General features: G+C 42.3%; 1 protein-coding gene across 1 annotated transcript; it reads left to right on the top strand.

Annotated features, from left to right (window-relative positions):
• Nucleotides 1-4,485: 4,485 nt before the first annotated feature.
• On the top strand, nucleotides 4,486-19,013 carry LOC141983964 (amine sulfotransferase-like). Its single transcript, XM_074946917.1, has 6 exons — nucleotides 4,486-4,648; nucleotides 6,023-6,231; nucleotides 8,235-8,361; nucleotides 14,914-15,008; nucleotides 17,545-17,725; nucleotides 18,875-19,013. Exons 1-6 carry the CDS (start codon nucleotides 4,486-4,488, stop codon nucleotides 18,997-18,999), a joined length of 900 nt encoding a protein of 299 aa, XP_074803018.1. The 3' UTR covers nucleotides 19,000-19,013.
• Nucleotides 19,014-24,072: the final 5,059 nt, after the last annotated feature.

A 24,072-nucleotide genomic window follows, 5' to 3' on the forward strand; every position in this document is an offset into this window, starting at 1 on the left:
ATTGGTGGGACCCAACTGAGAGTGTCAATTAAGGACAAACTGCTTAAAGCAGGGCAGTTACAGCCCAAGCTGGGGTTCCTTTGCACACCAAGGAAAACCAAAGCAGCCAAACAAAGAAGACTTTGCTTTTACCCCACTGGCTAACCATAAGTCACACAAACAATTCCCTTAGACACTCCAGTTTCCCAGTATCACCACCAGGGCCACTCGTTACGGGGACAAATGGTTATGAAAACCAATACCCCAGTCAAAGAAAAAGGTTCTCTCAATCCCAAAGGACCAAGCCCCAGACCCAGGTCAATATACAAGTTACAATATACAAATTACGCTGTTGCCAGTCCTTTAGAATCTAAAATCTAAAGGTTTATTCATAAAAGGAAAAAGAGAGAAATGAGAGGAGAGCTAGAATTGGTTAAATGGAATGTATTACATACAGTAATGGCAAAGTTCTTGGTTCAGGCTTGCAGCAGTGGTGGAATAAACTGCAGGTTCAAATCAAGTCTCAGGAGTACATCCACAGCTGGGATGGGTCAAGCAGTCCTTTGTTCAGAGCTTCAGGTTGTAGCAAAGTCCCTCCAGAGGCAAGAAGCATAGCACAAGTTTGAGATACAGACGGTATAGAGCCAATAACTATGACTTTAAATACAGAAATGAGACATGCATACCGATGGCATAATCATAACCAGCAAACCATAACCTTGGTTTAGACACTTTACTTGAACCCCCTTTATACAAGATTTGGTGCCATTACAGGTCCTTGGTAGCAAGATTCATCTATATGGTCCCAGTTCATATAATAATGTCACAAAAGTCATACAGGAGATGTCTTGTTTTCTCATTGGATGATGAGAAGGGACACGACTCATCTCCTGGTTGGACTCTTTGCCAGAACTACAGGCAGAGGTGAAAGTAAGCCGGTACGGTCCAGTACGGGTTACTGGCAAGAGCCAGTACACAGCTGACCTTACCCGTGGGCCGGATTAAGACCTTTAGAGGCCCTAAGCACTGAAAAGATTATGGCGCTCCCCCATATGTAATTCAAAATAAAAAGAATACTATACCGTAAAATAAAATTTTATTTTTCGAAATGACACAAAACTTACATGTATGCTGAAATTAAAACAGCTTCTTTCTAGATTTTCTGACTGCAAAATCTGATCGCAAAATTCTGGATAAGTTCATCGAAGCTGACTCGATGAACCATGTCTGCTTCCGTACACAATAGGGAAAGTGAATCAAGTCTGTCCTGACACATTGTTGTTCTCCGAGGGGTTTTTATTCTTTTCAGCTGAGAAAAAGAGCGTTCTGCGGAGCAGTTAGTAATCATCAATGTTAGAAAAATACGTAGTGCGATCTCTACGTTTGGAAATACACATCGTATTCCGTCTTTCAGTGTTGTGTCATGAAGATCAATGTGACTGAATTTCATTTTTCCTGTTTCATTAAACTTTGCACGCATATAACAGTGGAACTGCCGTACTTCTCCACAGAGATTCATGTTCAAGTCAACAGGGTGTGAGTCAACTAGCTGTTGGGAACCTTGTGAATATTGTTCGTCAGATAAGTCCATATCGTTTAGAAAAGAAAATCTCCTTGATACTTCTTTGTACACTTCACCTCTCCTCTTCATATTAGCTTCCAGTGTATCAATTATAGCATAGTAAGTAGATACATGAAATTTGTCTCTAGGATTCAATGCTGTTTCTGTTGCACAGCTATCATTTGCTTGTTTTTTCCTGATTCCCTTGCGGGACTGGGCTTCTTTGTAATTAGTATCAGGCAAGATACCTTTTGATATGTCTTCAAATCTTTCAAAATCATTCCTCAAAGTGGTCTGCTAATGATTGACAGAGGTCTGCACATGTTTTCAAATCCAATTCTTTTTCTTGGGGAGCTTGACTTGCGTGGTCAAAGTGTTGTAAAATTTCATTCCACATGGTCAACATGAATACAAACTCCAGTTCTTGCATCTTGTTTGCAATGTTTTCTGCCTCTCGTACAGTTTCTCCCTTCTGTGATTGGTCTTCAGCTAGACTTTCTAACGCATCCACAATCTTTGAGTAGGACTCCAGAATTGCACTTGTTGCCACTGCATATGCCTCCCAGTGAGTATTAGAAAGAGATTTCAACACACGATCATTGCCCAAATATGTTTTAAGGACTACCCATCAGTGTGTTGAGGCAGAGAAAAATGTATAGAGTAACTGGACTGTTGAGAAAAAACTTACTGCCACCGGACAAGAATCAACAGCACTGCGGCCAACAAGATTGAGAGAGTGGGCAGCACCTGGTATGAATATGGCATATTTCTTCTGTTCTAAAAGCTTCTTCTGCATTCCTTGATAACGCCCTGACCTGTTGGCCGTGTTGTCATAAGATTGACCTCTGCACTTTGAGAAATCTATTTTGCAAACTTGGCACAGATAATGCAGTACTTGAATTGCCATTTCTTCACCAGTGTGGCTTTTCAAATTGAGGAATGTTATAAATCGTTCAACTGGTTTTCCATCTGTGGGAGACACATATCTTTGTACAATACTCAATTGATCAATATTTGAAAGATCAGAAGGAGAGTCGACAGATAAACTGAAGTACCCAGCAATATTTATTTCATCCACAATAGCTCAACGAACTTAATGAGACCACTCATGAGACCAATGAGTTCATCACATATTGTCTTGGATAAGTATGATGGGTTACCTTTGCCAGCATTCCCATATTTTGAGATATGGCCTGCTAAAAATGGGTCAAACTGAGCCACAAGCTCCAACAATCCCAAGAAATTTCCATTCTGCAATGACCAAATGTGTCATTTGATCCCCGGAAAGGCAGACCACATTCAGCTAATGTTTGAATAACAGCTATAACACACTGCAAGATATGTTGCCAGTATTCACGCTCCCCTTTAATTTGTTCTTCCAATTTTTGTGTCAATCCAAAGCCCTGTCTTCGATTTAAATATGTCAACATTGAATCTCTGTGAGTAGTGCTATTTTCATGTTGTTCAACTAAAACAGTATTCCGCCAGTCACTAAATCCATCTGCAGCAAACCGGGATGTTGAAGTTTTATGTGCAAAAAGTTTGCAAACAAAACAGTACACAGACCCTGTTGATGGTGAATACAGTAGCCATTCTCGAGTGTATTTCTCACCATTTGCTTTCATGCTGAAAAATATTTTTTGTGGACAATAACTTGTTTGTTTGTCATAGGTAAAACTCCAATGTGATTTCTCAAATGGCACAGTGTGGTGTTGCCAGTCATTTGGTCCACGATCTACCCAGTAAGCTACATCATTGGTACTGAAATCAACCCACATATCACGATCTTTTCTCCTATTATTTACAGCATGAGCAGTTCAGACTCTGACACATTCACACCTTCTAGAACAATGTCTGTTTTACCACCAGGAGTAGGATGATCAGTTACAGTCTTTGACACATCCACATGTTCTGGAATGGTGTTTGTTTCACCAATAGAAGAAGGGTCAGTCTCTGAAACACCTACAGGTTTTGGAACCTAACTCTGTCATGTAGGCCAGGCCTAAGTCATGTCACTGACTTCGCTTGTGCAATTACTCTTATTGAGCCTTGTATGCTGTCTAATGACACTAACAAGGGCTTTTTCCCCACACACCTACTTGTCTTTGTTAGTTGTTTACCACAAAAAAAGACATCTTTTATTGGAAAGCCTGAAAGAGAGAGACCTGGGTATCAATTCACTTATTCTGATAAACTACATGGAGATTTCTGTTCCAACTCAAATACTGTAAGAGACATATGAGGTGAAATCCTCTAGAAGGTCATTTTACTCCAATTTCTTTGTCTCTCTACTCTCTGTTGGAAGGACGTAGCCAATGTGCTCCACTGGCACGTATGTGGCATGATGTCACTGATTGACAGGTTAGGGACCTTATAAAATATAGTGGCCAAAAATAAAATTATCAAAGAAAACTCTTGAGAGGAAAGAAATTTCCTTTCCCTCCCTCCTATTTTGCTGAACTTATGTTACTAGACAGGAGGGACTGGGAGAAACATATTGAGCAGGGACATATGAGAGAGAGAATCAGAAATAATAAGATAGTGTGAACAAAATTCCAGACACAAACTTAACTGAAATGCAGCCTCGTTCCTCTGGTTGTGCAAAAGGATGAAGTCGTCGCTCATAGAAAGCACTGGACTTTGTGGCGAGCTCCTTGGGTAGCTCTGACTCTAACAATACCGGATACTTTGTACAAGTAAAGAACCCAAAGACAACGTATTACACAGCACTTTTACCAGCCAAAGATATTCTGTTCTCATGCCAGGCCCTAAAAGTGCCATTTCTATGCTGTTATTCAGTTTGCTGTTTTTGTTAATATACATTTTGCTATCAAAAAGGGATCTGTTTTGTTTATGTTGTCCTGAAAGTTTTGTCCTGAAGGATAGATAACATCAAAATAAAAAGGATATAAAATTATATTTTCTAACCTGCAGATTCTTGACATATGAGTGAAACGGAGTTAACAATGGAGCCATCAGAAGAATTTTTGTTCCAATATAAAGGAATTTATTTCCATCCAGACTTTGCTACACCTGAATACATAGATTCACTGGAGGATTTTGAAATCAGAGACAGTGATGTATTTGTAGCTACTTATCCAAAATCAGGTAAGACTGATTGCTTGATTCCCTTCAGGAAAATAATATCTGATTTTTGTCTGAAACCTTTATTGACCTTCCCCGCCTCTTCCGCCGAGCTTATTGACCACCATTATGACCTATTTTTGGTGGTAGCAGTGTAAAATCTATTAACTGCCAATAGTTTATTGGAGACATTATCTCAGTTTCATCCCTATGTTTAAGCAATGGCAGAAGGTTAAAGCTTCAGAGGTAATCTGCAAAGTATATTTGAACTGGGCAAATTTTGCCCAAAGCTATGCACAAATGTGTATTATAATAAACTGCAGCTATTTCTTTCTGTAGTCGACCACTATTTTTATCTCCTTTGTGTAAACATTTATGTCAGCAATATTTTGGAAACAATAAGTTCATGGAAAGGGAAGGTGGTGTGAGTGCTCAGACTAATGAATTTAGACACAAATACAAAACCTCAGACTTCCCTGAGACAGCCATCTCTACTGGAAAAAAATAAAGCACAATCTTCTAAACACCCTCCCTCCCCAGATTGATCCCAGGCCTGTCACAGAGTATTCAAGCTGAACTACCAACTACCTGTACTCAGGTGATCAGCATTTTTGTTCTCAGGCTTCGCAGTGATATATTTTCTTCAAACAAGAATAGCACCTCTTCCAGCCTATGAGGTTCGAGAATTACTTGCAGCTGAAGAGTTATAATATAGCAGAACCAACTCCTCTGTGAGGAGCTCAGAGAGAAGGACTCTTTACCCCATTGGATACTAAACATTGTAACACAACTTTTGGCATATCCAGTTCTGGTCACTAAAGTACCCTTGGCCCTTCTTAGTAGAGAATTCCTTGTATCGCTGACAGGTCATGTAAGATGCACAGACAGGACAGACCAGCGTGAGCCTTCTGCATGAGCCCTGAAGTAGCACTGATGCTCTTCCACTGCGGGAGTGGAGTAGGGGTACGTAAAAACTCTCAGAACAACAGTATACAGGGTGCTTTGGATAGGGCCAGTGAATCCACTGGTTATTACTGGAATGGACAGTCGTGCTGCAGCACTGAGGCTACATCAGAGGGAGAAAAACTGTGTGTCGTAATCACCGTTTCCATGGGGAACCTGAATAGCCTAGGTAAAAATATTTGAAGATTTAGTTATTGACCAGCACATAGATAGATACAGGATTTTTTATACTAAAATGTACAAAAATATAATGCTGTTTGGATTCCCACCCCTGCTGCATTAATGGATTCCCTTTAAGACACATTTTTGTACTTCATTTATAAAGTAAAATGAGACACAGTTTTGACGAGATTGTGATTACGGCAGATTATTACGTGACATTACAAATCAAATTAGCATCAAAGCTGTTTCAAAGAAGGCTATTTTCTTTCCCAGGGACTGTGTGGACTCAGAATATTTTGAGCTTGATTTATCATGAAGGCCATCGAGATGGAACAGAAAATATGGAAACAAAACTCAGAGTCCCATGGCTGGAGTATAACATACATAATATCGATAATGTCCATCGTCCATCACCTCGTCTCTTTACTACTCACCTGCCTTACTTTTTAGTTCCAAGAGATCTGAGGAACAGGAGAGGAAAAGTTAGGTGATACTGTTTTTATAATTTAATTAACATTATCGAGGAAAACTTGTAGCTTTCACCAATAAATCAGTCTAAATCCTCTGGGCCAGACTGTCTGCCCTCCCCACAATCACCCTTCCAAAAGCAAATCTCCCCTGCATGGAGATGGGGCTCACTTCCTCCAAAGCCCCATTCCATGTCCTTAGACCCAGCCAAAGGGGGGAAAACAAGTTCTATCAAGACCTCAGGACTTCAGTGTCCAGTTTCAGTGGAGATCCCATTTTTCATGGGACTGCTGTGCTTGACCTCTGGGCCAAGAAACGGAGCTGCTTCTTCCTCATCATGACAGCTCACCCTAAAAGGGGCTTTATTGATGGGTTAGGATCATTACAGTCTGCATATTATATTGTAAATTACAGTGATTTTGTTGTTCTGATGTATGTAGCTATGTAACTGTAAGCTCTTATGCTATCCATGTTTTATGTCTCCTGCATCTTTAAACGACAGGAAACTTCTTGCTAATGATAGGGGGCTGGACTGTGCCAGATGCAGCTCAAGAGGAAGGATCTCCCAGGGCCGGGGATTCACACTAAGCTCGCCTTCATGGAGATGGCTGCCCTGCCCTCCTGTGTTGCTTTCCTTAATCTAAACAGAGAGTCATTCACACTGAAGGTGTGCAGTGCTGGCCTGCCGTAATTTGAGAGAAAGTGTGAGAACTGCCTTGTGGGAGCGATGCCAATCTCTTACACTGCTACCTGGATCTCCCATGAAAGGTGGCATGTGCCGTTCACCCACTTCCCCATGAGACTCCCTTCACAGTCACCCTTGCAGCTTCCTTCTCTCTGTTGCAGTAACACCTATAATAAGATGAGCAGATGCACGGTGCAGAGCTTGCACCACATGAGCACCGTCACTGCAACCTCTCATTCCATAGGAACCTTCCTCCTGATTGGCTTTTTAGCTCAGCCCCATTTCCCATGCAGAAAGACTCCTTAAAGTTACAGGGACGGTAAAAGTAAATGGAACAAGAACATCTCCTAAGCTGAACAGAGCACAATTTTAACTACAGACATTGGGAAATCTAGTATTGCTTATGTATATTTTACAGGGCTCATGTAGGTTTTCACAATTTTAAGACCATGTTGATGGTGCAGGGAGTTTTTCTCTTCATGGCTTCTGGCTGGCTGTTCTTCTTGTGCACCACCATATGGCTCAGCTGTCTGTGTGGTTTTCCAGATATTCTCAGCTCCAAATTGTTGGAGAAATTGGTTGTGCTGTTCAGCAGTGCATTTTAGCATTACTTATTAAACATTGTATCCATTACAATTCTCTAAAAATATCTCCAGCTGCAATTTTTTTTGAAAGAGCAGTAGATTCATGCTTACTAGGATTCTACTCTAAGGATATGTTTTTCACTGAAATACTTTACCAATATACCAAACACAATACACACAAATAGATATCTGTTTCTCACTTAACTGTGTTTGTATTAAAAAGGAACTCAAAATCAAATGTATTTATTCAAGTTTACATTCTTTTCAGATAGTACACTGCAACTGCACTCCCTGTTAATTTTTGTGCTGCTTATTGTCACATTTCCCATGATTTTTAAATGGTTTTGCTCCTCTCTTGCTGTGTGAAAGACGCATATAAATAACTGGACATAACGTGAAGACCTGATTCTAAGTACACTTACTCATGTGCATAACCTTACAACAGTGAGTAATCCCCTTGAGGTCAAGGGTATTATCATATGTAGACAGTTATGCATGTGTATGACGGTCTTTACAATTAAGGAAGCGCAATAACGCCACTGAATGTACAGGAAATGCTGGCAAAGACACAAAAAATCCCATTCATTTAAAGCAGGATAAACTACTTACTAAAGTACTTATTCTAGCCCTTTTCAGATATAATGATTTTAATGTTACTTGCAGCAATAGCAATTTTATAAAACCACCGATCTGTAGGTTAATGGTGACCCTTTAATCTACCTGAGACTGTCACTCTTTTACCTTGCAGGTTATTTATGTAGCCAGAAATCCAAAGGACGTTGTGGTTTCCTATTTTCATTTTTCCAGCCTTTCAGTCCTACTTGAGACAATACCAGATTTTAATATTTTTCTGGAGAGGTTTTTAGCTGGGAAAGGTAAGGTTTCATTTACTGCTAAAAGGCCAAACCCTGCTCACTGACCACAGCCTGAGTAACCTATGTGAGTGGTTTCAGAGTATCAGCCGTGTTAGTCTGTATCCACAAAAAGAAAAGGAGGACTTGTGGCACCTTAGAGACTAACAAATTTATTTGAGCATAAGCTTTCGTGAGCTACAGCTCACTTATGCTCAGATAAATTTGTTAGTCTCTAAGGTGCCACAAGTACTCCTTTTCTTCTATCTGAGTGGGTAAATTACTTAGACGGTGGAGCTGCTCAAAATCCTGGCCCCCACCTCACAACCTGGGGTCTAAGGTTGCAATAAATGCAGTATCATTCACAGCTCACAATAGAGATTTTGTGCAAAGGTAGTCCAGGGGGGCTGCATAGGCACATGCATTGCACCAATAAAGTGCAAGGAGCCTCGTGTATCTCAGCTGGATGGTCACTCTGAAACGTATGAAGATTTCAGCAGATTTCAACTCCACTTAGGCGCTCAGATAACACAGGTGAGGAGATGAGGATGAGCGCTATACAGAGAACACACAGAAGTAGTTTTCCACAATTAATTTTCTGGTTTAGTAGTTTTCCACAATCATTATGCCTATCCCGCAATCCCAAACCACTACTTCTACCTTCCAAAGAGCCAAAAGACTCAGCTGTAACCTATAAGGTAGTGGGGTGAAGTTCTTTTCGCTTTTCTGCTGTGATTTGATCATCTCCTGCCATTTTGTTTTTTTTCAGCTTCTTAATTGCAGCCTGTATTGCTGACATCTCTGTTGCATCAGTGTCAATGCCAAGTAGATTAGGTTCACAAGTTTCATCAATATCTGGGGCTGAGTCTGTTGACGACTTGTCAGACATGCTCTGCCCACGTGTCTTTCTGTTACCTTTCAGTGCTTTTCTTTCCTTTTTGAGATGAGAGGTCTCTTGGCTTATTCAGTCCTTGCTCTGTGTGTGTGCTGATACCAGGCTGTGACTGCTGCAGCTTGAATCATGTTGTCTCAGAGCACTGTGCATTTTTCTTCAGGTCCAATCTCTAGCTCACCTTCCTCTACCTCTGTCAGCACCCCAAATCTGTTCCATAGTTCATGCTGGAATTTCTCAGAGCACACTTTTGTTTTCAGTTTTAGATTATTGATTTCTTTGCCTCGTTCTGTTTAAGGTTGGTCTTTCTCAGTTTTCATTTCAGTTTGGCAATGCAAAGGTTTTGGTTGCTCTTGTCCTCTGTGGCTTGATGTGCCCTTGTATCTTGGACAGATGAGCTGAATCTCCAACTCATGCAGATGCAATTGTTTTCTTTTTTGTTTTGCCATCTGTCAAATTCCATGGTTCCTTGTGTATGTCTCCAGAAGGGAACAGGGTGCTTGCAGGAACTAAGTCAGACACCAAGCACAATTCAGTGAATTCCAGGTATCCTTCATCATTGATATCATTGACTTTCAAAAGGTATTTGACAGCCAGCATGGGCATGCATTGCGGAATATTCTTCAGTCCTGCGAAATTCCCACTAAACCCATCAACACCATACCAGCCATGTACAGAGATGCAAGGTTGCTCTATCAGAGTGAACAACCTGACAAGAGAGTGGTTCATTGTGGACGCTTATGTGAAACAGGGCCTCATTTTATTTTTGCTCTTGTTTGGCATTGCCATAGACAGGATAATGAAGAAGTGTATTAGTAACACAAAAACTGGTACCCAGCTGGCAAAAGCCTAGAAGACCTAGACACATCCCTCAATCTGCTGGCAACGCCCTTACTTATACATCCCAAAATGCCATTGGCCTTCTTGGCAACAAGGGCACACTGTTGACTCGTATCCAGCTTCTCGTCCACTGTAACCCCTAGGTCCTTTTCTACAGAACTGCTGCCGAGCCATTTGGTCCCTAATCTGTAGCGGTCCATGGGATTCTTCGGTCCTAAGTGCAGGACTCTGCACTTGTCCTTGTTCAACCTCATCAGATTTCTTTTGGCCCAATCCTCTCATTTGTCTTAGGGCCCTCTGTATCCTATCTCTACCCTCCAGCGTATCTATCTTTCCTCCCAGTTTAGTGTCATCTGCAAACTTGCTGAGGGTACAATCCACACCATCCTCCAGATCATTTATGAAGATATTGAACAAAACCGGCCCCAGGACCGACCCTTGGGGCACTCCACTTGATACCAGCTGCCAGCTAGACATGGAGCCATTGATCACTACCCGTTGAGCCCGACAATCTAGCCAACTTTCTATCCACCTTATAGTCCATTTATCCAGCCCATACTTCTTTAACTTGCTGGCAAGAATACTGTGGGAGACAGTGTCAAAAGCTTTGCTAAAGTCAAGGAACAACACGTCCACCGCTTTCCCCTCATCCACAGAGCCAGTTATCTCGTCATAGAAGGCAATTAGATTAGTCAGGCATGACTTGCCCTTGGTGAATCCATGCTGACTGTTCCTGATCACTTTCCTCTCCTCTAAGTGCTTCAGAATTGATTCCTTGAGGAGCTGCTCCATGATTTTTCCAGGGACTGAGGTGAGGCTGAGTGGCCTGTAGTTCCCAGGATCCTCCTTCTTCCCTTTTTTAAAGATGGGCACTACATTAGCCTTTTTCCAGTCGTCCGGGACTTCCCCGGATTGCCATGAGTTTTCAAAGATAATGGCCAATGGCTCTGTAATCACATCCGCCAACTCCTTTGTGTGCAGCGCATCCGGCCCCATGGACTTGTGCTCGTCCAGCTTTTCTAAATAGTCCCGAACCACTTCTTTCTCCACAGAGGGCTGGTCACCTCCTCCCCATGCTGTGCTGCCCAGTGCAGTAGTCTGGGAGCTGACCTTGTTCGTGAAGACAGAGGCAAAAAAGCATTGAGTACATTAGCTTTTTCCACATCCTGTGTCACTAGGTTGCCTCCCTCATTCAGTAAGGGGCCCATACTTTCCTTGACTTTCTTCTTCTTGCTAACATACCTGAAGAAACCCTTCTTGTTACTCTTAACATCTCTTGCTAGCTGCAACTCCAGGTGTTATTTGGCCTTCCTGATTTCACTCCTGCATCCCCGAGCAATATTGTTATACTCCTATTGTTATACTGTTTAAGATCAGCAAGGATTTCACTGTTAAGCCAAGCTGGTTGCCTGCCATATTTACTATTCTTTCTACACATCGGGATGGTTTGTCCCTGTAACCTCAGTAAGGATTCTTTAAAATACAGCCAGCTCTCCTGTACTTCTTTCCCCCTCATGTTATTCTCCCAGGGGATCCTGCCCATCAGTTCCCTGAGGTTGTCAAAGTCTGCTTGTCTGAAGTCCAGGGTCCGTATTCTGCTGCTCTCCTTTCTTCCCTGTGTCAGGATCCTGAACTCGACCATCTCATGGTCACTGCCTCCCAGGTTCCCATCCACTTTTGCTTCCCCTACTAATTCTTCCCGGTTTGTGAGCAGCAGGTCAAGAAGGGCTCTGCCCCTAGTTGGTTCCTCTAGCATTTGCACCAGGAAGTTGTCCCCTACACTTTCCAAAAACTTCCTGGATTATCTGTGCACCGCTGTATTGCTCTCCCAGCAGATATCAGGGTGATTGAAGTCTCCCATGAGAACCAGGGCCTGCGATCTAGTCACTTCTGTGAGTTGCCGGAAGAAAGCCTCGTCCACCTCATCCCCCTGGTCTGGTAGTCTATAGCAGACTCCCACCACGACATCACCCTTGTTGCTCACACTTCTAAACTTAATCCAGGCTCTCAGGTTTTTCTGCAGTTTCATACCAGAGCTCTGAGCAGTCATACTGCTCCCTTACATACAATGCAACTCCCCCACCTTTTCTGCCCTGCCCGTTCTTCCTGAACAGTTTATATCCATCCATAACAGTACTCCAGTCATGTGAGTTATCCCACCAAGTCTCGGTTATTCCAATCACATCATAATTCCTTGACTGTGCCAGGACTTCCAGTTCTCCCTGCTTGTTTCTCAGGCTTCTTGCATTTGTGTATAGGCACTTGAGATAATTCGCTGATCGTCCCTCTTTCTCAGTATGAGGCAGGAGCCCTCCCCTCTCACGCGCTCCTGCTCGTGCTTCCTCCCGGGAACCCACTTCCCCACTTACCTCAGGGCTTTGGTCTCCTTCCCCCGGTGAACCTAGTTTAAAGCCCTCCTCACTAGGTTAGCCAGCCTGCTTGCGAAGATGCTCTTCCCTCTCTTCGTTAGGTGGAGCCCGTCTCTGCCTAGCACTCCTCCTTCTTGGAACACCATCCCATGGTCAAAGAATCCAAAGCCTTCTCTCCGACACCACCTGCGTAGCCATTCGTTGACTTCCACGATTTGACGGTCTCTACTCAGGCCTTTTCCTTCCACGGGGAGGATGGACAAGAACACCACTTGCACCTCAAACTCCTTTATCCTTCTTCGCAGAGCCACGTAGTCTGCAGTGATCTGCTCAAGGTCATTCTTGGCAGTATCATTGGTGCCCACGTGGAGAAGCAGGAAGGGGTAGCGATCCGAGGGCTTTATGAGTCTCGGCAGTCTCTCTGTCACATCGTGAATCCTAGGTCCTGGCAAGCAGCAGACTTCTCGGTTTTCCCGGTCAAGGCGGCAGATAGGTGACTCAGTCCCCCTGAGGAGAGAGTCCCCAGTCACCACCACCTGCCTCCTTCTCTTGGAAGTGGTGGTCGTGGAACCCCAAACCCTAGGACAGTGCATCTCATGCCTTCCAATCGGCGGAGTCTCCTTCTGTTCCCTTCCCTCAGATGTATCATCTAGTCCACTCTCCGCATTAGTACCTGTGGAGAGAACATGAAAACAGTTACTTACCTGTATCTAGAAAAAAGAAAAGGAGTACTTGTGGCACCTTAGAGACTAACCAGTTTATTTGAGCATGAGCTTTCATGAGCTACAGCTCACTGTATCTGCGTTGCTGGTACATGGATGCTCCCCTTTCTTCTTCTGGAGGTCACATGCTGCCAAATTTCTTCACCATCCTCCTTTCCCCGCAGTGCAGCCTGCTCTGAACCTTCAGAACGTTGTGTCCGTAGAAGCATATCCTGACGTCTGTCCAGGAAATCTTCAGTTTCTCTCATGCAACGCAGGATCGATACCTGTTGCTCCAGACCTTGAACCTTCTCTTCCAATATGGAGACCAGCTTGCACTTTGTACAGACAAAGTTGCTTCTGTCCTGTGGAAGAAAGACAAACTTGGCACATCCAGTGCAGGTCACAACAGCTGAACACTCCCCATTCATATTACCTTCCTTCTACGAGCTTCCGCAGGAGTTGTAGTAACTACTCAGAGAAGCTGGCAAGATGTAAGCCTCAGTGGGCTCTCCCCAGGTGAACTCCCAGGCAAACTCCCTCTGTTAGCCTCTCTGCTGTTTGCCACTCAGCTGATTCGCAGCTGACTGGCTTTTTATAACAGTCAGGCCCACTCAAGGCTCACCTGGAACAAAGTACTCCCAATTCACACTTTTCAAACAACCAATCAAGCACATGGTCAAACTGTCAAACTGTCTCCACAACAGACACTGAGATACTCACCAACACAGCCTCCTTAATGCATCCCTTAGCGTACCTCCTGTCAGGCAGATCCCAGGCAAATGCCCTCTGTTTTGATTGAAGAAGGATGCAGATAAATTGGAGAGGGCTCAGAGAAGAGCCATGAGAATGATTAAGGGATTAGAAAATGTGCCTTCTAGCAAAAGATTCAAAGAGCTCAATCTGTTTATTTTAACAAAGAGAAGTTTAAGGGATGACTTGATTAGAGTCTGTAAGTACCTACATGGGGAACAATCTAGCAGAGAAAGGTATAATACAATTCAATGGTTGGCCGTTGAAGCAGGACAAATTTAGACTGAAAATAAGGCATAAATGTTTAACGGTGAGAGTAATTAACCACTGCAACAATTTACCAAGGGTCATGGTAGATTCTCGATCAATGACAATTTTTAAATCAAGATTGGATGTTATTATAAAAGATATGTTTAGGAGTTATTTGGGGGAAGTTCAATGGCCCGCGTTATACAGGAAGTCAGACTAGATGACCACAATGGTCCTTTCTGGCCAGAGAATCTATTAATCTAGGAATCTATCAATTTAATTCTAAGTTTGTGATCACTAATCCATCAAAAGCAATGGAAAATATTATCTATGGGTAAATAATCCAGGACAAAAAAGGGCAAATATGTTGTGCTGGGTGCAAGTACCATTCTATGGTACCAGTGGATTCTAGAGGTAACAGTGCAATGTGTATTAGTTATCATGTAATGGTCTGTCTGTTTGTGGAAAAGACAAAACTTGGCCTCAGATCCCTAGATGAGAAGCTGGACTTGGCCTGTCCTTTATCTCATGTTTAAGGTGAAAGATAATCCAGAATAAGGCTGTGAATAAAAACAGGAACTGGAATAACATCTCTGTGAGCCCAAATATCCCCCCAACAGCAGAGGGAAGAGAAGCTGAAAAATGGAAGTCTGCTCCATCGATTCTGCAGCCGTGCTTGTGAGAGTATTAGGTTACAAAAATATCAATAATTGAACGGTTTTTCTGTTTGAGATCATTAACGTTTATTTCTATAATTTTTCTCCTTCATAAGTATTGGCTGGCTCCTGGTTCGATCACATCAGAGGCTGGTACACCCACAGGGATGACTTCAATATTCTCTTCCTCACCTATGAGGAGATGAAGAAGGTGAGACCAGTCAATCACTTTATATCTGAAAGGTTTCAGAGTGGTAGCCGTGTTAGTCTGTATCAGCAAAAAGAACGAGGAGTAGTTGTGGCACCTTAGAGACTAACAAATGTATTTGGGCATAAGCTTTCATGGGCTAAAACCCACTTCATGAGATGCATGCAATGGAAAATACAGAAGGAAGATATATATAGAGAGAGAACATGAAAAAATGGGGTAGGGTATCTTCCTACTGTATTTTCCAATGCATGCATCTGATGAAGTGGGTTTTAGCCCACAAAAGCTTATGCCCAAATACATTTGTTAGTCTCTAAGGTGCCACCAGTACTCCTCGTTCTTTTTATATCTGAAAGAAACAGAAAATAAAATGCCTCCATTTTTCAGTGAGATATTGCCCCTTTACTCTTATGGAGCTGTACTTTACTCTGTGAAGAGTCTCGTTGATTTCACAGAGTAAGGTACATTGGTCTCATTGATTTCAGTGTGAGTACTTGAAAAAGTACTTCTCAGTGTTAGTAAGGGTGAAAGAATCAGAACCATAGGGTGAGATGTTCAGAAGAACCAAAGTAAGTTAGCCGCTTAACTCCCATTGACATTCAATAGCACATAGGAGCCTAATTCACTTCGTCACAAGAGGTATCATTTGCTTCCCAGTGAAGAATATCTGCTGGATCTGAGTACTCTTAGAAAAGAGAATAATCTTGCTTTACTTCATTTCTTTTCCTGCATAGCAGGATGGCACCTACACAGCGCATCCCATGAGGCATCCTAAAGGGAAAGGAGAGGTTTTGTTACATTTTAGAACATCTCAAACTGCTTTTAGAACAAAAGATGTTTTGTCAAAATGGCCTTTTTTTTTTTGCAAAACTGAAGATCTTCTTGTAATTTTTTGTGAAAATGATACTTTATTGCAATATCTATTCAAAACTAGGTTTTTAGTAAATAAAATATTTTAAGAATTAGTTTGATGTTTTCAATTAAGATATTGATGTGAAATCTTTGAAAAGTACAGAACTCTTCAAAATTTCAATTTTTTTTAGAAACTAGTGTTTTTCACTTTTCTACCAGCTCAGCTAGCTTTTGGCTCCTTAACAACTTCACCTAGCTTCGCAGAGGTCAGGTTTAAACTACTTTGAGTGTCCATACATGGGTTTGTTCTGGTTGAACTAAATCCATTTTAAACTGATTTTAATCACACTTTCTAAACAAGGTCTGGAGTATCTGAGTGCACCTCTTAGCTAAATAGGTAGAGATGCAGCAGCATCCCCTCTGCTGACTTCAGCAGGAAGCATGTTGATAGTACCAGCAAGGCTGATTAACAAAGCGAGGAAAGACCCTTCCCATTAAGAGGTCCAGCTCCTGATATAAATATTCATAGATTCCAAAGCCAGAAGGGACCATTGTGATCATCTTATCTGACCTCCTGTATAACACAGACCGCAGAACTTCCCCAAAATAATTTGTAGAGCAGATCTTTTAGAAAAATATCCAATCTTGATTTAAAAGTTGTCAGTGGTGGAGAATCCACCATGACCTCCTGGTAAATAGTTTCAATGGTTAATTACCCTCACTGTTACAAATGTACATCTTATTTCCAGTCTGAATTTGTTTGTCTTCAACTTCCAGCCTTTGGATTGTGTTATATTTTTCTTTGCTAGACTGAAGAGCTCATTAATAAAGATTTGTTCCCCATGTAGGTAGTTGTAGACTATAATCAAGTCACCTCTTAACCTTCTCTTTGTTAAATTAAAGAAGTACATAAGAACAACCATACTGGATCAGACCACAGGTCCATCTATCCCAGCGTCCTGTCTTCTGACAGTGCCCCATGTCAGGTGCCGCAGAGGGAATGTACAGAACAAGTAATCATCAAGTGATCCATTCCCTGTCACTCATTCCCAGCTCTTGCCAAACAGAGGCTAAGGACACCGTCCCTGCACATCCTGGCTAACAGCCATTGATACACTGAGCTCTTTGAGTCTGTCACTGGAAGGCATGTTTTCTAAAGCTTTAAACATTCTTGTGACTACTCACTGAACCCTCTCCAGTTTATCAACTACCTTCTTGAATTGTGGACTCCAGAACTGGACACAACAGGGGTCCTTCTGCTTCCAAAATAGGTTGCCACAGACAGACCAAAATACAGATAGCCAGAAAATTATGACAACCTTTGTCTTACATGGTGCTAGCAGTTGTAATCACAGTCACAGAAATGAGCCTTTTCTCTCTTCATTAGGCCACGAGGATGGGTTGGCTAATGACGAAGGAATTTGCAGTGGCTTAACTTGCTACTCACCTGTCAGTTTTTAATGCTCCTTTAGCCTCTTAGAGGGAATTAAAATCTTGCTTATGAAGTAGTGTAGTAAGACTGATGGTCCCAAATAAGAAGCCAGCTTTATTCTTTAGTGCTATATCCCTATGCTCAGTTTCCCTTTCTTTAAGTATCCCATTACCCTTTACTCTATCGTTTTATTGAGTTAGTTCTTTTATTTTCCTTATTTGGGAAACTGTTACTTTGAAATAATGTTCATTTCAGGATCTCAGAGGAGCTGTTCTGAAAATCTGCAGATTCTTAGGAAAGCAGCTAAATGAAAAAGAGCTGGACACTGTTGTGGAAAATGCTACATTTGATAAAATGAAAACTGATCCCAGGGCAAACTATGAGTCCACGCTAGGCAATTTCCTGGAACAAGGCAAAGGACATTTTCTTCGCAAAGGTAAGGCAGAAGCAGCCAAATCTAATAAATATTTAGTCCTGCAGATCCTGGCACAGGACGTGTTGAAGCTCGCTGCCTAGGACTTCCAATCACAACTTTCTGTCCCCAGGAAACAATTGGCTTTGGGGCACTAGGACTGCTGAGTGAGGGTGTATCGCTGTGTGACAATGCATCAGGCACCATTTCTCACAGATTAAAAGAGAGCTGCACTCCTTTGCTCAATGCAATGTCTTAAATGTTTGCTGAGCAAAGTAGTGCAGCTGTCTTTTGATCTGTGAGAAAACAGTGTCCATATATTTTAAAAATGAAAATGTTCAATAAGCTCTCGTGGAGGGTAACATTCATTTTGTGCCACTTGTAAAAGGGAAGGGTCGTCTTCGAGAAATTAAAACATGTGAACATTAGAGAAAACTGAAAGCATTTCTGTCTAATGCTTCTGGGAAACTTCACACATGGTGAGTATCGGAACTGATTTTGTCTCTACAGCTTCCAGGGGTTATTTAGAGTATGAAATTAGCCAAAGAAATAAAATCTGTGGGTCAATTCTTGTGGCTGAGAGGAGAGGGGTATATTTCATGTTGTAGCCCTTATACAGGAGAGTCGTGAATAGATGTCTGGGGTTTGTGGTCTTCTTATACTGCTGAATAGGAGGGGGACCCAGCTAGATGGTAGTGGGCACTGTGGTATGGAAAAGGGAGAGAACCACTGCAAACTCTTAAGTACAAGCATTGCCTGAAAAGGATGTTCAGAGAAGCTCATATTTCTCTTAATAGTAACTACTTCCTTTTCTTCTAAAATTTGCAGTGAAATAAATCAGTACAGGAAGATGATAACTGAGATGTATAAAACCACTGGTTCCTCAAACAAAATTAGTGACATTGTCTAGAAATACTGGGTCAAACTAATTGCACTGCAGTCAAAGTTATTATTTGACCCACACCTTCAGGACTGGAAATGTTCCACCAAAGCCCTAGAGAGCTACGTTCTGGGGAGATGAGAGAGGAAGAAACTGAGGAGAGAGGGAACTGCACCCAACTAGCAGCATTCACAGCCTCTTACCCGCACAAGCGATATTCAAATTATAATCAAATGTCCAAGTGGCAGCAGAGCATCTAACCACCAATGCCTCTTCTGTGTCTCCTGCCCCAGGGACCGTTGGAGACTGGAAGAACACAATGACTGTGGCACAGAGCGAAAGGTTTGACAATGTTTTTAAGGAGAAAATGAAAGACCTGTCTTCCACGTTCACCTGGGATATTAATGATGACATATAGGCTGGTTTCCAGTTGGAAAGAGGTGAAAGTGCGCTAAAGAGAATGAAAATACATTTTGCCTCCAGTATTCATAAAAATCCATCATTCTGTGCACATTAAAGATTTTAAACCTGCAATTTTTTTCCTTCTTACACGTATTTGCACATCACCATAGTACCCCAGTTCTAAGATGTGAAAAGGTGTTACAGACTGTCATGTTCTGGGGTGCAATCCAGGCCAGTCAGGGGTTGTGTCTTCACATGACCTATAAACCTGGGTGCCTTAACTGCCCTGAGGCTGTGGCTGACAGCCTGGACACCAACAGTCAGCAGACAAACATATAGTATCCTGAGTGTCTGCTCTGCAGCCTTCGTTAAGAGCTCTGACCCCAGCTGCCAGCCTACAATAGAACAGCCCCACTCTAGTCTCAGTCACTCAATTACCCCATGCAGCGGTGACCCAAACACACTCCTAGTCCTGAATTTTCCCCAAACTGCATGCTTTCCAATACCTAGCCCTTTCCTGGACCATTCAGAGAGATATCAAGATTCATTTGTTTCTTTAAAGATAGACTACCCAGCAGCCTACCACATTGACTGGAGTTGATATTCACTTTAAATCAAACACAGCCAGGGGTGGGTTTGGATTAAAAGTAAAGCAAGTTTATTAACCAAAGGAGTTTGGATTTTAAGTGAGTTCAAGTACAAAGGATAGAGTTAGAAATGGTTAAAAGCAAAACGCTTTCTAGAGACTAAGAGTTAATAAAACAAGCTACAGCCCCTCTTCAGGGTCAGATTCTTTACAACACTACCTTCCAGCAAGATGGCTGACCACCCTTCAGGTCAGGACCTCCCACAAAGCCCAGTGTGCTTGGTTCCTTTGCCTTCTTACATGAAACATAACTGGGGTGTTCTTTGCTCCTTTCTTTTATAGTCCAGTGTACCTTTAATATGAATTCTTTTGAAGGTTACCCCGCAACATAAGTCGTAAAGTTTATTCAAACTATGAGGAATGTAACATGGAGTCTCCTGGCAAAGGAAATTCCATGCTGATTTCTTCCCCTGCTGGTATTTGCAAAATGCAAATTGATCTATTTCCTGCAATCTCCTTCTACTGTAATGCTGTGTGGTTATCTTCTCCCTTTGTTGGCTTGATGGTCCTGTTTACCTTCTATGTAAATTGCATTCCCATTGTCTCTTAATGTACCAGAACCACATTCCTTTGTCTAGGGTGGGGTAGCTTCAGCCCTGCACTGCCTGGCAGACACATTTTGATAACTTAATTTCCAATATGTTTGTTATTTTGAATTTGTCCCCCATATCCACATCACACAATAAAATCATTGATCAGTATATGTGATGGGGTGTACCAACCCTGCACTGACCCACCAAGGGTTAACCATTCACTTTGGGCCCGGGAGGTCACACCCTCTCATTCTTGCTGGGCATGCTCCAGGTGGAAGCAATATGTAAGGGGTGCAGCTCAGTTCAGTCGGGCTGGCTGATGGAGGACAGTGGATGCATGTTACAGGCTCCTGTCAGGAATCCAATCGAGCCCCAGACTATGGAGGCTGCACACCCGCAGAGGATGAGGGAGATGGAAAGCCATTTGCTCTGGAGGAGCTGCAGGATTCAGAATCAGTGGTAGATAGGAAGCAGCCCAGACAACAGGACTATTGAGAAAGGAACCTGAACCCGAAACCAGCGCTACTGGTTCCCTAGGGCCCTGGATCAGGACCTGGTGGAGTAGGGCAGTCTGAGTTCCCCCTACCACTCCCTGTGCCTAACACTAGGCCTCTCTGCCCTGAACACAAGAGCAGCTCCATAGACTCTGGCTGCTAGGCTTTGCTACCCTGAAGGCGAGGAGCTACATTGACTAAAAGGGGGTGTTTTTCCCTTTCTTTCTCCCCTGATGGCCTGATACCCCACGACAGTGTGTTATTAGCTTTTCATTGCTCTTACATGACACCGTCTAGCCACAGGTTATGACATTAGTGAGTTGGGGTCCATTCAGCTGGTCAGGCCAGTTGAAACTCACTACCACATACCAATGTAACCTTTGCTGTCTTGCACTGGGATGCTGTTGGGGTCACACAAGCAAAACACTTAACTACACACAATGCCCACCCCTGCACCCCCGCCATCTCTACCCCTGATATGTAGAATAAGTGTTAACAAACCCTGCTGGAATCGTAGTATCTCAGTGAAGTAGGATGTATTTTGGTAGGATTTATTTTAAGAGCTAAACAAAATTATGAGACTTCTATAGACACATATTTCTTTTTTTTCATTGCAGTTGTATGTCTAATCCACCATGCATGGAACTTGAAACATACCCATTACTGTCATCTGAGTAGCTGGTCAAAGCCTTTGTTGGTATGACTTGCATATTACAGATTTCAGCAGCCTTATCAGAGAATGCTGCACTTGTTTTTAAATACATGCCCATTGGTCTAAACTGTGAATTCTCGAAGTACCGTCATGGAAAATCATAATGGCCCAAATTCATCCTTGATCTAACTTTGACTGCAATGAGTATTTCTAAATAATTTCACCAATTCTGTTTTAGGCACCCGTAGTACCAGCTCAGGTCCTATCATCGTGTAGTGATTTTTTTCCATCACAAATGTTAGAGGGAAACCTGGGAGTAGGAAGTAGTTACTGTTAAAGGTAGTGTGAACTTCTCTGAACATCCTTTTCAGGCAATGCTCTATTTGATACAAGACAGTGGTTTTCCCCTTTTTCCTTTCCCCTTTCTTCAGTTTTTGCAGATTGTTTTGAATTTTAATCCTACCCTCCAAAGCACTCGTAACCCCACCCAGCTTGGTATCGTCTGCAAACTTTATAAGTGTACTCTCTATGCATTATCTAACCATTGATGAAGATATTGAACAGAACCGGACCCAGAACTGATCCCTGCGTTATGCCCTTCCTGCATGACCCCACTCGTTATGCCCTTCCTGCATGACTGTGAACCACTGGTAACTACTCTCTGGGAATGATTTTCCAACCAGTTATGCACCCACCTCATAGTAGCTCCATTTTCCATTTCTCCAAAATGATAATCAGACTTGAGAAATCACCAGACCTGGAGCATTTCCTGGAGAGGTTTTTATCTGGAAGAGGAAGATTGCATTTTTTGTTTAAGCAAGCAGAGAAAGAATTACACTTTTTAAAAAAGCTCTTTTTGTCATTTTATAAACCAGTAACACAGAAAATGGAATTAAATGCTTGCGTAAAGAAGCCTTAAAGTTTTCCAGGGTGCACATTCAGCAGTTTACATACTTACACTTTGGATGTGCCTTGTGTGGCCCAGTGTAGCCAATTGGTGCACATTGGGTGTAGACTGGAGTGTGTTGTTGCATTTATTAAATGGTTAAAAAACAACCCATCTAAAATATACTTGGCATTTATCTCAGAAAAAGTCTAAAAAGATATATAAAAACCAACAAAATATCAGAATACATTTGAAATCCTTTTGTAATCTTAAATTTTCCAATTCCTCCTCCGTTTTCTCTCCTTCTTGCCCATCTTTAGAATATCCTCTTCTCCCCTCGACTTCTTTCCCGCACCCCCATCTTCAAACAATCATCATGCTGCCAATCTTCAACCTCTGAACAGATCATCACTGGTGCCTGTGATCAGGGCTGTGAAATAATAGCCTCTGCCACCAGCCCTGCTTCCCTCCGGTGTTGGTCAGGAGGCATCTTCAAGGAACAAGCAATGTTTGCGTGAGTCAGTTATTCTTTGTAGCCCCGAGAGGAGCACAGTCAGAAGGAGTAGCACTAGCTTCCCTTTTACGGACCTGGTTAATTTTCCTTGGTGGCCATGGCAAAAGTGGAGTGAAGTGGGGTGAAGTGGAGATATTGTTTGAAATCCTGCTTCAGAAAGGGGAAAAGAGGGAAAAGAAAGTGAGGATGGAAAAACAGAATGGGGGAAGAGACAGGGTAGGAGAGAAGGAGGGTGTGAAAGATGAATGGCAGAGCATTTTTTAATACATACAACATATGTACAGGTTATGCTACTGGTTATGCTGGGGTTTCTCTCTCTCTCTCTCTCTCTCTCAGACACTTTTAATGAAAAATAGTGAATATTCATTTCCTTTCCTCATTGGAATGGAAACAACATTTCAAAACCTTGACACTTTTTGTAAGATGGAATTGTTGCTTTCTGGCAGTCCCTAATGAGCATACACAGGTTTTACTTCTGTTACCCATTTTGTTCTGCACTCTTCTGAAAAATGACTGACATGGTGGCATTTTCTGCCCTTTGCATTCAATGCTGGATAGTCGTTCCTGTATGTGTGAGTCACAATAGTTCCATGTCCATGGTGCTGCTTCTGAGTGCCGTCTGCACAAAGGGGTTGTGTAAGTTTATTTTGTTTGCTCTCCTTCCTAAGTTAAGAATATCAATAAGCCTTTTTAGTAGTCTCTTGACTAGCTACTGGGCTTTTAATCTTTTTTAAGAGCATGCCATCTCAAATGCATTCTGGAAGGCCAGATCAAATTTTGATGGCTTCTTCTTCTCTAAAATCCTTTTAAAAAATGTCGGTTAATTTTCTGTTCCAAATGTGCTTGTTTTTACTGGATGCAAAGTCTCTGTTGCACTAGAAGGGGCACATTTCTAACACATACTTTGGCTTATTCTCTAAGCTTTTGACTGTGTGGGTGAAAACAAGCTCCACCATGGATAATACTTTGTTCAGGCACAAAGTAATCATTAAACTTCTGAAGGACTATCTCAAAGTCATTCATTTCTGCTCGCTTCTCAAACACACAAGCTCTGAAAATGTGTTCATCTTCTGTGGCATAAATGAGGGCTCACCTGGGTGGCACCTTCCCCCTCTTTGAATTTGATGGCAGACTGTTGTATCCATTTTGCCATTCTGTGGCCTCCTAAAGTTGAAAAACTCTGGGGCAACAAACTCAGGTATAGCTACGCTAGCAAGTTCTCTAGCTAGCCTTGTTCTCTCTCAGGTTTATGTCTGACACTAAGCCGTGATATATACAATCACAGTTCTTCTTAAACAAGAGATATTAAAGGAAACTTCTACGACTACAGACAAACAAACAAGTTTCCACAAAGGTTTAGTTCC

Source organism: Natator depressus, chromosome 3, assembly GCF_965152275.1.
Source record: "Natator depressus isolate rNatDep1 chromosome 3, rNatDep2.hap1, whole genome shotgun sequence".
In the NCBI taxonomy this organism is placed as follows: domain Eukaryota; kingdom Metazoa; phylum Chordata; order Testudines; family Cheloniidae; genus Natator; species Natator depressus.

Coding starts and splice junctions, on each gene's coding strand:
- LOC141983964 (XM_074946917.1), top strand. CDS start 4,486: ATGAGTGAAACGGAGTTAACAATGGAGCCATCAGAAGAATTTTTGTTC. Junction 4,649..6,022: donor AGCTACTTATCCAAAATCAG/GTAAGACTGATT, acceptor TTTCTTTCCCAG/GGACTGTGTGGACTCAGAAT. Junction 6,232..8,234: donor TGAGGAACAGGAGAGGAAAA/GTTAGGTGATAC, acceptor TTTACCTTGCAG/GTTATTTATGTAGCCAGAAA.